At 44.7% G+C, this 15,197-nt stretch overlaps 1 protein-coding gene across 1 annotated transcript in view; it reads right to left on the reverse strand.

Moving 5' to 3' along the window:
- Positions 1-2,050: 2,050 nt before the first annotated feature.
- Positions 2,051-15,197, reverse strand: part of cdk17 (cyclin dependent kinase 17) — a 107,142-nt gene continuing 93,995 nt past the window's right edge. Inside the window, exon 17 of the mRNA XM_083655291.1 lies at positions 2,051-5,951. Coding sequence (XP_083511417.1) covers positions 5,911-5,951 — 41 coding nt within the window. The 3' untranslated portion in view covers positions 2,051-5,910. The remainder of the gene's footprint in view (positions 5,952-15,197) is intronic.

A 15,197-nucleotide genomic window follows, 5' to 3' on the forward strand; every position in this document is an offset into this window, starting at 1 on the left:
ATAAGTGCCTGAGCGGCGAGCAGGTGGCAATATTTGACAATTTAGCTGCAGCTCAGTCAAACTTTATTGAACGTAAGTTTTCATTGTGAATTAGAAAATGGTTGGGGGGCCACTCGTCACCCTAGCGCAGGCTACAAGTTGAGTATCACTGGCCTATATGAAACCCAGCAATGTTGTTTCCTATGAACTTTGAATAAAACGTCATCTGTAGGTTTAGCAGATTAGATTCAATTGGTTGCTAAGAGTTGCATCTTCAGCAATTAATTGCCCCAAACAGGAAATGGCTTTAATTGAATGTTGCTTCTAGGGTTTCCAGTAGACCAATAGTAGCTCCTCTGCTCTGTAAAGCAGTGTCTTTACCAGGCAGGTTTTGGCTTTAAGAAGAAAAGTCACCATCAGGGATTGAACCAAGACTCAAACTGACTTCACTGAATCAGTCATAGCCCAGTTACTTATTCTGATGAGCTATCTTCAAGCTAGAACCTGCTTTTGTTCATGATCTTATCTCTACAAGTGGTCACACTACTGACAACAATAAGCAGGCCTGAGATTTGAACCAGCAACCTCCAACATGCCAAGCACATATGTAGAGCATCTATCGCATGGAGCTACATACAAGTATCTCTCACAGGTTCCAAACTACTGCTCATAGCGGGTAACATTGTATTTTAAGCAGGAGCCACACGGCGCGCACACACACACACACACACAAATTAAAGACAAGTTGCACAGGCTTATTATGAAACAGACTCAATTTACTTTTGATGGTCATGAGAAATAAATAGTTCCAGTAAAAAGTCACACACTACTGTCCAACCAACAGGAAGCTCAGTGTTTCAGAGGTCGACTTCACAACACAGCAGGCCTTCCATGCACCAGGCACACACACACACACACAGCTCATTCATACATTTGAAAAAAGTACAGTATTATTACAATATAATAACACACAGGCAGGCAGCCGCTGTACAAATCCCCTCTCCTGCTGTTACTGTTGATCTGAAAACCCCCATTAATGTGAATTAATTTGATGTCATTTGAAGACCTGTAACATAATAACCTTACTGTAATTAAGGTTGCCATCTTTCCTGTTGGGTTTTATTACGTGAACAAGACAGTTGAAACTTTTGAACCAAAACTCTTCCATACAATTCAGCCTGTTTTCACATCAACCGATGAGTGAATGGTTGGATTATCAGTACAGTTATTAGATCTTTGCTGAACATTGAAAATGTCAGCCTTCTTGTTCATATAATGTCAGATTTATGAACTGATCAAAAGTCAGTCTATTAATTATCCATTTAAATGATGGGTAGGTTTATCACATTAGCTCCAAACTGCTATTATATTAATGGGAAGTCATATTATATTAATGTGTTTATCCTGCATTAGTAGTGCTGACCATTCTTTGTTGCATATATAATAGAGCTCAACAGTCATGACATCATCATGACATCACCTCTGGTTCCGGAAGAGAATTTCACCGTTCATTTTTCTCAATCACTTTTAGAAAATCTTATCTAAAGAGTTTTAAGCCTGGAACCAAGCCAACCGGCCTGCTAGAGAATCATGACCATAAAACATTTGATTCAGAGTTGAAAAAACATTAAAAAAAATAAGTGCTGGGTACAAGACTGTGTACAAAATATAACAGTGAAGAAACTACTACTAATCCCATAATCCATTCTGGCATTTCCGGCCAATCAGATTAGCAGATGATGGATGATGATGAATGGGAGAGCACTCTGAGTGGCAGTGGGCGGGACCAGCGGTCTTCAAGGTCTGCCATTAGCTCCTTTGCTCACCTTATCATATATAAACGCATTTCCGTGCCTTGAAGGCAGCGTGACTCGTGATGGTTAACGTAATATATTTTCACTCACTTTACTCAGCAAGCTGTGACCTACGTTCGTAGTAGCCTAGCCGGGGATATTTCACTACTGCCCTAGTACCCAGCGTGCTCGACCAATCACAGACGATCATACAGCGTGCTCGGCCAATCAAAGACGTCGATACATGGTCAAATAGTGGGTAGTGTAGTACTTCTCCATGAAATGTAATAAAAAGGTGTTTTGTGGCTTCTACAGGAACATATACCATCATTTCACAACTAGCTCGCCCGGGGTAATACTCATCCGGAACAGAGGTTCTGTTTCTGGATGAGAACAGAACCTCCCCCATGGCTCCGCACCATGGGGGACCGTGCCTTCTTTGCGACCGCACCACGCCTGTGGAACAGCCTTCCTGAACACCTCAGGGCAGCACAGAACCTGGACTCTTTCAGGACGGGCCTAAAAACCTTTTTATTTAGGAAGGCCTTCTCGTGTTAGCTTTTAACTATTGTCAATTGTATTATTTACTTGTGATGTTTTTAACACTGTAGCACTCTGCGATTCTCTCTGAATGAAGAGTGCACTACAAATTAAATGAATTATTATTTTACGTGTCACTGTTGAGCTCTATGACATGACGGACTGTTCCTTTAAAGGAGAATTCTGTTTTTTTTTTCTGACACGCAGCGGCTCATATCCTCATATGATACTGACATTAATTTATATAAATATATATATATGTTTATATATATATATCGATGCAGGCCTGGAAACGAGGAATACATGTGTAATGTGTATATTTACGTCCTGTAAATAGCTTATTTTCTGATATTTTCTGACACGCAGCAGCTCATATCCTCATCATATGATACTGACATGAATGTGACCGGCTGTATTTACCTCTGTCAACCATCCATTGCTCTCTTTTCCATCCGAGGACTGACAGACTCAGTTGAGAGCTCAGAACAGTCAATTCTGATGCCATGAGCGTCCATGGCAGACTAAGGGTTAAACACATGTAGGATGGCTGGATATTGATCTGATTTCAATCATATAGACAATGCATTTGAATTCAATGGCCGCATGTATTTATTTCAGCCGGTACAGACTAACGTCATCAGGATTACAAACTGAGGAGCGGGAGCTCCTATCTCTACCAATGTGACGCACAGCAAACAGAGCCAGCTGAACACGCTGCACAAAGGTAATTAGAGCATTCATTTTCTCATTGTCTCTATGATATAATAATATGAGCCGCTGCGTGTCAGAAAATAAGCTATTTACAGGACGTTAATACATGCATTACACATGCCGCGTATTCCCAGTTTCCAGGCCGCTGCTCGGTGCATAAAGCTTCGTGGTGCATCAATATAAAAAACACTTTTCAGGGTGAGTTAAAAATCATCATTAAAGCTGGAAATAAGATCCAGGTTGTAAAAAAGAACAGAATTCTCCTTTAATTCAGACAACATGTAGTAACAGTGGGACTCGTACAGTGACTTCGTCTGTAGCTTCACTGTCAGTCGCAGACAACATAGCGTCCTGTTTAATCTAACAACACAGCGTCCTGTTCAATCTAACAACACAGCCTCCTGTTCAATCTAACATTTACATTTAGAATCTGTTTTTTACTTTTGTTCGATTGTGTACAAATTGTCGCAGAGAAAGACAAACACAAACAACCATTTTGTTTTGTTAAACTCCTCAGAGAAGGTGGAGCCCCGGAAAAACATGCCACACCGACACTGTGTTTCACGATCAAAGGTCACAGACACAGAGAACACGTGTTAATACTGTGGGGTCAAAACTCTAAACTCCGCCCACCTCGCCTCGCCACACCCTCATTAAGAATACAGACAGCCGTGCAAGTTCAACTCTAAACTCCGCCCACCTCGCCGCTCCCTCATTAAGAATACAGACAGGCGTGCAAGTGAAACTCTAAACTCCGCCCACCTCGCCGCTCCCTCATTAAGAATACAGACAGACGTGCAAGTTAATCCAAGATGTTAGTGCAGAGTCCAAACACAGAGAGAGAAGGAGAAAGAAGGCAGAGCTGAACAGAGAAATCACCATGACAACTCTTCAAACATGTTTCATTGCATCTTTATTTTGTTTGAAGGATGTTGGTTGTTATGGTTACTGAAGGGTTAGGCAAGAACAACTTGGTTAAGGTTCGGAGGTGGTCATGATTTAATGAGAAAGAAGTTGAGCTCAAGTTGTGGTTGGGGCTTGATCAGTAAGGGGTTTAGCTTCCAATCTGAGGACCAGGGTTCGATTCCCTGTCAGCCACATACATTTGCACACGTATCAGATTTTTTTCCGCATGTAGATGCCTGGTGTCACTGCTGCCCATTAATTTTGTATTGGATGCATCGATAGGCATCCCATCATGCTTTGCAAGGCGATGAGCGGCGGACGGCAGCGACGAGGGGAGGGACCAATCTGAAATCCACCAATTGAAGACGGAAAGACAGCAAGACAGCCAATCAAGCTGCAGCACCAAGCGGTGCATATGTGTGCACTAGCCATCATGTTGTAAAGATTGGTTATTAGGGTTATGGTTTGGTTATAGTTAAATACCGGTAAGAAAACCCATAACATTAACCTTAAAGCCCCTTCCAGTGTATTTTGTCATTTTTAAGATATTTCATGTCTTGCTGGCCCTTTGCCCTGGTCAAGCCACAGTGTTCGCCAGTGTATTTTGTTGACAAATAACCTTATTTTGGGCTCAAAGTCCTAAAAATAAGATGTTGCTAAAAATGGGTGATGAAGGCAGTCATTATTATTATGACGTGTAACAAATACAATATTTACAGCCGTTAGCTAGCTGTTAGCCGTTAGCCGCTACGTTTGCTAACAAAGTGTTCACCAGGCTCAAAACGCCTTTCCATAAAGTCCATCAGCTTTGATATCTGTTGGCTTGGTTTATTGACAATAAGCAATATTTTGCCTTCTAAAATAACGTTTTTCACAGCGATATGACGGGAAACAGTGTACTTCTGTTTTATCGCAGACAAAGAGTATACTGAAGACAAGAGGAGACACTCTTCTGCTTCTTTGACAACAGCGCCTGCAGTTTTATGATGTTGCAGTGAGTGGAACATAAGCGGAACAAAATATTAGGCTTCGGTTCTTATCAATCTAAGCTCTTTGGCACAAATGGTGACGTGCATTGTTACAGCATGTACGTTTTCATCTAACATCAACAATGAAACAGGTAGGACAAACTGACTGGAGGAGGGGCTTATCCTTAGAATAAAAATGCAATGAAACATGTTTGAAGAGTTGCCATGGCGATTCTCTGTTCCTGATGGGAGCTCTGCCTTCTTCGGGGGGCAAGGTATTCTGGGTATTAACGTCACATTTGTAGACTAGAAGAGGGGGAGGAGGAGAGAGGAGGAGGGAAGGCTTGATGATTTCCTATGGGACGTCCTGTTGAGTGCCCCCCTTCCCCCCAGGGGAGAGGATGGGGGGAGAAACCACCTCTGGGGGCAGGAGAGCGTCCAGTACAATCAGTCCATCTGAAATGTTTAGGAACGAAATCCAGGGGAAGTGTTTTGTTTTGTTCCGTCCCGTTTGACGCCATCCAGCCAGAACTGGGATGCAATTCAGTAAAAAAACAAAACAACTCTGAATATATATTTATATATTAATAAAAATAAATGAAAGAGAGGGAAGCGTTCAGTCTTGGAACACGGCATCGACATCCAAGGAAATGAAGAAAAAACAACAGTAACCTCTCCAGTTCACAGCATGTACACACACACACACACACACACACACACACACACACACACACACACACACACACACACACACACACACGGCATGTTAAATACAGACAGTAGTAGTTTAGCAGCAAAAATACCCCCCAACTCCCCCCCCTCAATAAATAAACACAGTCTCTCCAAGAATCCAAAACCCGAACCCAGAGTCACTCGCTCAGAGAGGAGGGGAGTGTGTGTGTGTGTGTGTGTGTGTGTGTGTGTGTGTGTGTGGTCTGTCTGAGGGGAGGTGGGCTCATGCAGACAGGGTGGTGGGGATGATGAAGAGTAGGTGGCCCCTCGTCTTCCTCAGTCTAGAAGAGCATGCTCTGCCTCCTGTTGATCTTTCCATTTCCTGGAAGGAGAAGACGTCAGTTTAGCATCAATAAATCACCAGCAGGTTCATACACTACCGCAGGGATGAGGTCTTTTTGTAGGCTTACCCAGAAGTCACTGCACTTCCTCATTTGTAGGCGTAAAAGACAATGGGATTTTTGTATGATAATTTTGGTTCAACTAGGCTCGCCCGCTGCGTGGCCTCGTCTGCCCTATTGTGTGTGTTACTGCATGTTAACTAGGGATTTTCATTTTGAAAAATTTCCATAATCGATTTTTTTTTTTTTTTTTTTTTGCTTTTGTTGACCACAGATCTTATTTCATGCATTTAAAATCCCTGGAAACCAGAAATATTTTATTATTATTTAGCATTTTGAGTTCATCACATCACTGGAGCCTATGTTAATAAGCCACCAGCCAAATTTGAACGATGATGAACGTCACAAAGTATATAAATTTAGGTTTGACAGTCATGGCAAAAGTCATGAGAATCAATTATTTTTTAGAGTGTATTTTCTCCCGCGGACTGTGTGGGCGTGTCCCATCTGCAGCAGGGAAATTTCTCTCTCTCTTTCTCTCTCTCTCGAAGGAGACCGTCTCCTCTCCTCCGAGAGAGAGAGAAAGAGAGAGAGAGATGGTGTGTGTGTGTGTGTGTGTGTGTGTGTGTGTGTGTGTGTGTTCGCGCGTTGCTCCGTGCATAGCGTACTGACTGACGGTCATCTGTCTATCTGTCTATCTGTCTGCACGCGCGCACACACACACTGACACACACACAGCAGCGCTGTGCACTCGCAGGCAGAGCAGAGATTTCTCCCTCTCAAGGTTCCTACACACCGCCGACGAGTAAGCGATAAACTCGCAGATAGACAGATAGATAGATAGATAGATAGATAGATAGATAGATAGATGTTGGTTCTTAAAAGAGCCTTTGTGTTGATGCAATGCGTAGTTAGCTAGCTGCAAAAAGGTGTGGGACCACTAGAACTCTGAAGAGAGATGGAGGCAGAATGTGCGGGACTGCGGGTTGCGCGTGTACAAAGGTTATATAGAGCTTATGACGTCATAAGCTCCTGCATTTTAGCACCTCGCGCACTGCACTCTTCAATGAGGAAGTACCTTGTAGAATCTTGTAGACAAGTGTCGATTTTAAGGCTTTGGGTTGAAAGTAATGTAATGGCTTTAGCTCAGGAGGTAGAGTGGGTCGGCCAATGACGCAAGGGTTGGCGGTTCGATCCCCGCTCCCTCCCAGCTGTTGTCGTTGTGTCCTTGGGCAAGACACTTAACCCTCCTTGCCTCGTATGATTGGTATGAATGATGGTATGATTGGTATGAATGTAGACATGAATGATGGTGGTCGGAGGGGCCGTTGAGCGCCGATGTGTGGCTGCCACGCTTTCGAACCACCGGTACGAATGGTGTGAATGAATAATGAAGCGCTTTGAGCACTTGGAAAGACGCTATATAAATCCAATCATTATTATTATTATTATTATTATTATAATAATTTCTGAGACACACAATTACTAACATAAGACCCTAAATAACATAGTTAGAACGTTTTTGTGGATTTTGGTTTCCAGGGACTTTAAGTGAAATCACCATACAAAAACCCCATTGACTTTTACATCTACGAGCCGGAAGTGCTAGCATCCGTCTTCCAGACTCATTCCTGTGGTACTCATTATTCAGAGACAGCCTGGAAAATTCACTCACTGACACTTGTGACTTCAAATGTTGCTACTGCCATCATGTGGGACTTGTGTGTTACTACAAACTACAGTTACAATATATAACAGGCAGCAGGTTTACACCATTGTCCCCCCCCCCCCCCCCCCAGCCTTTATGTGTTTGTGTCGACCACGCCCCTGGCCATTAGCTAGATTTAAATATAACTGAATCACTTGGTTTGACCAAGTAAAACTATTTTTATAAGCATTTTATGAAATGTCTATGGAAAATAAAATGGAGGATGAAATCGCTTGGTACACATGCCGAAGTAGGAAGTGACATTCACTTTGGCTCTCTATTGACTAGCGGTCACTATTAGAGGAAATACAGTAGGCCTGTGTGTGTTTCTATTAGAGGAAATACAGTAGGCCTGTGTGTGTTTCTATTAGAGGAAATACAGTAGGCCTGTATGTGTTTCTATTAGAGGAAATACAGTAGGCCTATGTGTGTTTCTATTAGAGGAAATACAGTAGACCTATGTGTGTTTCTATTAGAGGAAATACAGTAGGCCTATGTGTGTTTCTATTAGAGAAAATACAGTAGGCTTATGTGTGTTTATATTAGAGGAAATACAGTAGGCTTATGTGTGTTTCTATTAGAGGAAATACAGTAGACCTATGTGTGTTTCTATTAGAGGAAATACAGTAGGCCTATGTGTGTTTCTATTAGAGGAAATACAGTAGGCTTATGTGTGTTTCTATTAGAGGAAATACAGTAGGCTTATGTGTGTGTTTCTATTAGAGGAAATACAGTAGACCTATGTGTGTTTCTATTAGAGGAAATACAGTAGACCTATGTGTGTTTCTATTAGAGGAAATACAGTAGGCTTATGTGTGTTTCTATTAGAGGAAATACAGTAGACCTGTGTGTTTCTATTAGAGGAAATACAGTAGGCCTATGTGTGTTTCTGTTAGAGGAAATACAGTAGGCCTGTATGTGTTTCTATTAGAGGAAATACAGTAGACCTATGTGTGTTTCTATTAGAGGAAATACAGTAGACCTATGTGTGTTTCTATTAGAGGAAATACAGTAGACCTGTGTGTTTCTATTAGAGGAAATACAGTAGGCCTGTGTGTGTTTCTATTAGAGGAAATACAGTAGACCTGTGTGTGTTTCTATTAGAGGAAATACAGTAGGCCTGTGTGTGTTTCTATTAGAGGAAATACAGTAGGCCTGTGTGTGTTTCTATTAGAGGAAATACAGTAGACCTGTGTGTGTTTCTATTAGAGGAAATACAGTAGGCCTGTGTGTGTTTCTATTAGAGGAAATACAGTAGGCCTGTGTGTGTTTCTATTAGAGGAAATACAGTAGGCCTGTGTGTGTTTCTATTAGAGGAAATACAGTAGACCTGTGTGTGTTTCTATTAGAGGAAATACAGTAGACCTGTGTGTTTCTATTAGAGGAAATACAGTAGGCCTGTGTGTGTTTCTATTAGAGGAAATACAGTAGGCCTGTAGGCCTGTGTGTGTTTCTATTAGAGGAAATACAGTAGGCCTGTGTGTGTTTCTATTAGAGGAAATACAGTAGGCCTATGTGTGTTTCTATTAGAGGAAATACAGTAGGCCTATGTGTGTTTCTATTAGAGGAAATACAGTAGGCCTATGTGTGTTTCTATTAGAGGAAATACAGTAGGCCTATGTGTGTTTCTATTAGAGGAAATACAGTAGGCCTATGTGTGTTTCTATTAGAGGAAATACAGTAGGCCTATGTGTGTTTCTATTAGAGGAAATACAGTAGGCCTATGTGTGTTTCTATTAGAGGAAATACAGAAGACCTATGTGTGTTTCTATTAGAGGAAATACAGTAGACCTATGTGTGTTTCTATTAGAGGAAATACAGTAGGCCTATGTGTGTTTCTATTAGAGGAAATACAGTAGGCATATGTGTGTTTCTATTAGAGGAAATACAGTAGGCCTATGTGTGTTTCTATTAGAGGAAATACAGTAGACCTATGTGTGTTTCTATTAGAGGAAATACAGTAGGCCTATGTGTGTTTCTATTAGAGGAAATACAGTAGACCTATGTGTGTTTCTATTAGAGGAAATACAGTAGACCTATGTGTGTTTCTATTAGAGGAAATACAGTAGGCCTATGTGTGTTTCTATTAGAGGAAATACAGTAGGCCTATGTGTGTTTCTATTAGAGGAAATACAGTAGACCTATGTGTGTTTCTATTAGAGGAAATACAGTAGGCCTGTGTGTGTTTCTATTAGAGGAAATACAGTAGACATATGTGTGTTTCTATTAGAGGAAATACAGTAGGCCTATGTGTGTTTCTATTAGAGGAAATACAGTAGGCCTATGTGTGTTTCTATTAGAGGAAATACAGTAGGCTTATGTGTGTTTCTATTAGAGGAAATACAGTAGGCATATGTGTGTTTCTATTAGAGGAAATACAGTAGGCCTGTGTGTGTTTCTATTAGAGGAAATACAGTAGGCCTGTGTGTGTTTCTATTAGAGGAAATACAGTAGGCCTGTGTGTGTTTCTATTAGAGGAAATACAGTAGGCCTGTGTGTTTCTATTAGAGGAAATACAGTAGACCTATGTGTGTTTCTATTAGAGGAAATACAGTAGGCCTGTGTGTGTTTCTATTAGAGGAAATACAGTAGACCTGTGTGTGTTTCTATTAGAGGAAATACAGTAGGCCTGTGTGTTTCTATTAGAGGAAATACAGTAGGCCTATGTGTGTTTCTATTAGAGGAAATACAGTAGACCTATGTGTGTTTCTATTAGAGGAAATACAGTAGGCCTGTGTGTGTTTCTATTAGCGGAAATACAGTAGACCTGTGTGTTTCTATTAGAGGAAATACAGTAGACCTGTGTGTTTCTATTAGAGGACTGCGTGAGCGCATGCGTGAGCTTTGGCGGTGTTTTTGATTTTACCTCTCTGCTGCTCCCCAGACTTTTATCTATTTTACCCATTTCCAAGTCGCCTTTTACTTTACATATGATCGATCCGAGTTGTTTTATTTGTCTACTCCAATCTTGCAAACGTTTTTAACGATCGGACGATCTGGCCTCAAGCTTTGTGCTTTTTAACCCACCACTCGACCTGGGTTCGGCTACGGGAGCTAGCCTGTTTGGACCCCCAGCTACACACCTAGCTAACGAGCTAAACACCATCTTCTACAGAGGAGTGCCCACCAAATCTGCTTACCGGGAGGTTGTTCCACCGCAGCAGGCCCAGTCTTTGGGCCTATGCCGGTAAGTCTCGCTCTAACCAGGACCCTCTGTGTGTTTACATCTAACCTGGACCCTCTGTGTTTACATCTACCTTCCGCTGTGGGCTACCGTTGTGTAGCCCTCGCGGGTAAGTCTCGCTTGGCGCCGCTGCCTGCTGCTAATGCTACGACAACCCAGAACCATCTACTCCCGTACCCGTATTATTTCCGATTACTGGCCATAGTTGTTTCTTTCCCCAGAAACCTCCACCATGCCTTCACTCACCTCGCCATCCGGCTGTGACAGCTGTCTCCGTCTGACCCAGAAAGTGTCCGTTTTGGAAGGAAGGATCTCCGTGCTGCATCAGCTCCAGGACGAAGAGCGGTTCCTCGACTCCCTGCTTTCCGCCTGCCCTGCTGCTGCCATCGCGCTCCCCGGGGCTGACTCAACTGACTCCGTGGTCTCTGTGGGCCCCCGCATCGCCTCCTCTGATGTGGGCGAGTTGGATTCGACTGTTTCGCTACTGGAGACGGCTGACCACTCGCCCAAGCTGAAGCCCATTACAACGGCCCCGCCCTCGGCCAACTCCACTCCTGCACAGGGGTTGCTCTGGACAACAGTTGGTCGGGAAAAACAGTATGGGAAACTCCGTTCTTGTTCCCATCCACCTCCAGTCCCCCTGGTCTCCACTGGTAATAAATATTCCCTTCTGGACATCCGTGACTTTCCCCCACTCCCTGATCCGGGTCCTGATAACTCTCCAATCACCTCTCCCCGATCAGCCATCCCCAATCTGTCCTCATCGATTACAACCCGTCGCTCTCACCGACACGCCTCCTCCACTCGGCTCGGCCAGGTCAACTTCACCCCTCACCCCCCTTCCTCTACTGCACGCAAGATTGCTGGTGCCGTCGTCAACTCCCCACCAGGCGTCAGCATTGATCAAATTGGCCAGTCCAACTCTGGTCAGAGGAATATGCCGTCAACCTCCTCTGCCCGCCGCAAAATGCTGATGTCAGCTGTCATCCATCGGACTGGCGGCTTTCCTCAACACCAATCACCCACCTCCCCCCCAAATCCTGCCTCTGCATCAAACCACCCACCTGTCCAGACTACCGAAACAAAGCCCCCACCTCCACGCCCACTTTTTCCCCCCACCACATTAATCATAGGTGACTCGATAATAAGGAATTTCCATTTTGTCAACGTAATTACCCATTGTCTCCCTGGCGCCACTGTCCCCGTCATTATAGACAAACTCAGAATCATTCTACCCTCTCTCCCATCCTCCATATCACGAATAATTGTCCATGTGGGATCAAACGACACAGCCCGTCGTGAGTCTGTGCGCACCGAAGACGACTTTCACCTACTTTTCAACGTTTTAAAGGGCTGCCGCATCCTTCAGCTGCACACCTGGCTCCAACCCAAGTGTAGATCCCATAGCTTTCATTTCATCGATAATTTTAACTTATTTTGGGACCGTGCCGCACTATTTAGCAGCGACGGGATTCACCCAAACAAGCGAGGGGGCCAAATGCTATTATGCAACATCCAGCACGCTGTTAGTAGCGCATGACTGTCCACCGAACATCACTCCCCGATCTCTTCCTCGCCTACCAATATATTATCCATCTCCTGCTCCAGCTCCCCCTATAGTCTACCTCCGGTATCACAGCCACCAGCTCATCTCTCCCTCCATTCTACCTTCACCTCCCCTGCTCAAATCGCCCCCTCAAGGCCTGGAGGCTTCATTACGCCTCCCATTTTTGTTTGTTCCTCTGCCATAAGTCCAGCTCACCTCACTAACACCATTCAATACCCTTATCCCCTCAGTAACCTAACCCCTCTGATTCCCATCACTGTCGACTTTAAACTTTCTTTTCCTGTTCAGACTATTTCCCGCCCCCGCCATCCTCCTATTTTTCATCACTGCACCGATATGTTTCCTGTCAACAAGGGAATAAACAAAAACAACCTCCTAACCATTGTCCCCACCCTCACTCCCCCCCAGCCCTACAACAACTTCAATATAACAGGAGGACTATGGAACTGTCAGTCAGCCGTCAACAAAACTGAAATAATTTCCGCCCATGCTCTCTCTCAATCCCTCCACTTCCTTGCCCTCACTGAAACTTGGATATTACCAGAAAACACTGCCACTCCTGCTGCTCTCTCTTCGGCCTTTAGTTTCTCTCACACACCTAGGACCTCCGGGAGAGGCGGTGGCACGGGTCTCCTCATTTCTTCTGAATGGTCATACACAGTTTCACCTCCCTCACACCTTTCCATCTCTTCCTTTGAATCCCACTCTGTCACTGTTTCCCTACCTACCAAACTCACCATCATCACTATCTACCGCCCGCCTGGACAGCTAGGTTCGTTCCTCGAGGAAATGGATACTCTCCTCTCCCTCTACCCCGAGGACGGCTCCCCCCTCATACTTGTCGGCGATTTCAATGTCCAGGCGGCAACTCTGCATTCTCCCTCCTTCATTAACTTCTTTGCATCCTTTGACCTCTCCCTCTCTCCTTCTCCCCCCACTCACAATGCTGGAAACCTGCTCGATCTCATTTTCACCCGCTCCTGCCGTACCTCCACCCTCTCTGTTACCCCCCTCCCTGTATCAGATCACTACTTCATTACGTTCTCCCTCCCTATCTCCCTTCCCACCGTCCATCCATCTCCGACTCATTCTATTACCACCCGTCCCAACCTTCAGACTCTCCCACCTACGTCCCTCTCCTCTGCTGCCCTCTCTCTCCTTCCCTCTCCTGCTCAATTCTCTCTCCTATCCACGGATGATGCCTCCAACACCCTCCTATCCTCTCTCTCCTCTGCCCTTGATTCACTCTGTCCACTCATCACTAAACCTGCCCGGCCCTCTCCCCCCGCTCAATGGCTCACTGAACCTCTCCGCACCCACCGCTCAGAACTTCGTACTGCAGAAAGAACTTGGAAAAAGTCTCTCAACCCCCACGATCTCACAACTTATCAACATATCCTCTCCAATTTCACCTCTGCTGTTTCTACTTCAAAAACCTCCTTTTTCACTTCTTTAATCCAATCATCCGCCTCCAGCCCCAGCAAACTATTCTCCACCTTCTCTTCCCTCCTTAACCCCCCGCCCCCTCCCCCTCCCTCTGCCATTTCTGCCGATGACTTTCTATCTCACTTCACCAAGAAGGTTTACGACATCAGTTCCTCCTTCCCCTCACTCATCTCTCCTATCTCCAATCCAGTTCATCCACCCCCTACTCCCGGTCTGTCCACCTTCTCCCCCCTTCCCCCTGAAGATGTACTTCAACTCATCACTTCCAACCGCACCACCTCCTGCCCCCTGGACCCGATCCCTTCCGCCCTCCTACAGTCCATCTCCCCTGAGCTATCCCCATTCCTCACCACATTCATTAACTCCTCTCTTTCCTCTGGTCGATTCCCAACCATCTTAAAGACTGCCATTGTAAAACCTCTACTTAAAAAACCATCCCTCGACCCTACTGCCATCCACAACTACCGTCCTGTCTCTCTCCTCTCTTTCCTCTCCAAAACCATCGAACGTGCCGTCTCCAGTCAACTTTCCACTTATCTCTCCCATCACAATCTGTCTGACCCTCTCCAATCTGGTTTCAAACCCGCTCACTCAACCGAAACTGCTCTTCTCGCTGTCACTGAGGCACTTCACTCCGCCATGGCTTCATCCCTTTCCTCTGTTCTCATACTCCTGGATCTATCTGCTGCTTTCGACACTGTTAACCACCAAATCCTTCTTTCCACCCTTTCCGACTTGGGTGTCACTGGGTCTGCACTCTCCTGGTTCTCCTCCTATCTTTCCGATCGCTCCTACAGGGTTTCTTGGAGAGGCTCCCTTTCTACTCCTTGCACCCTTTCCACTGGTGTTCCTCAAGGTTCTGTTCTAGGTCCTTTCCTGTTCCTCCTCTACATGGGTTCACTTGGTCACGTCATTTCATCTCACGGTTTTTCCTATCACTCCTATGCCGACGACACACAGCTTTACCTTTCCTTCCCCCCCTCTGATACTTCAATTGGGTCACGGATCTCTGCCTGCCTGAAAGACGTTGGTGTCTGGATGGCGGATCACCACCTCAAACTCAACCCTGGAAAAACCGAGATCATCTTCCTCCCTGCCAAAGAATCCCCCCTGACTGACCTCTCCATATCCATTGACAACCACACCGTAACTCCATCTCAAACAGCTAAAAACCTGGGAGTGATCCTTGACCACCAACTCACCTTCTCTGCCTACATTGCCGCAACAGCACGCTCCTGCCGGTTCTCCCTCTTCAATATTCGCAAGATCCGCCCATTTCTCACCAGAGAAGCTACACAAATTCTCGTACAGGCACTGGTACT

This window comes from Poromitra crassiceps (genome assembly GCF_964638095.1).
Source record: "Poromitra crassiceps genome assembly, chromosome: 2".
Classification (NCBI taxonomy): Eukaryota; Metazoa; Chordata; class Actinopteri; order Beryciformes; family Melamphaidae; genus Poromitra; species Poromitra crassiceps.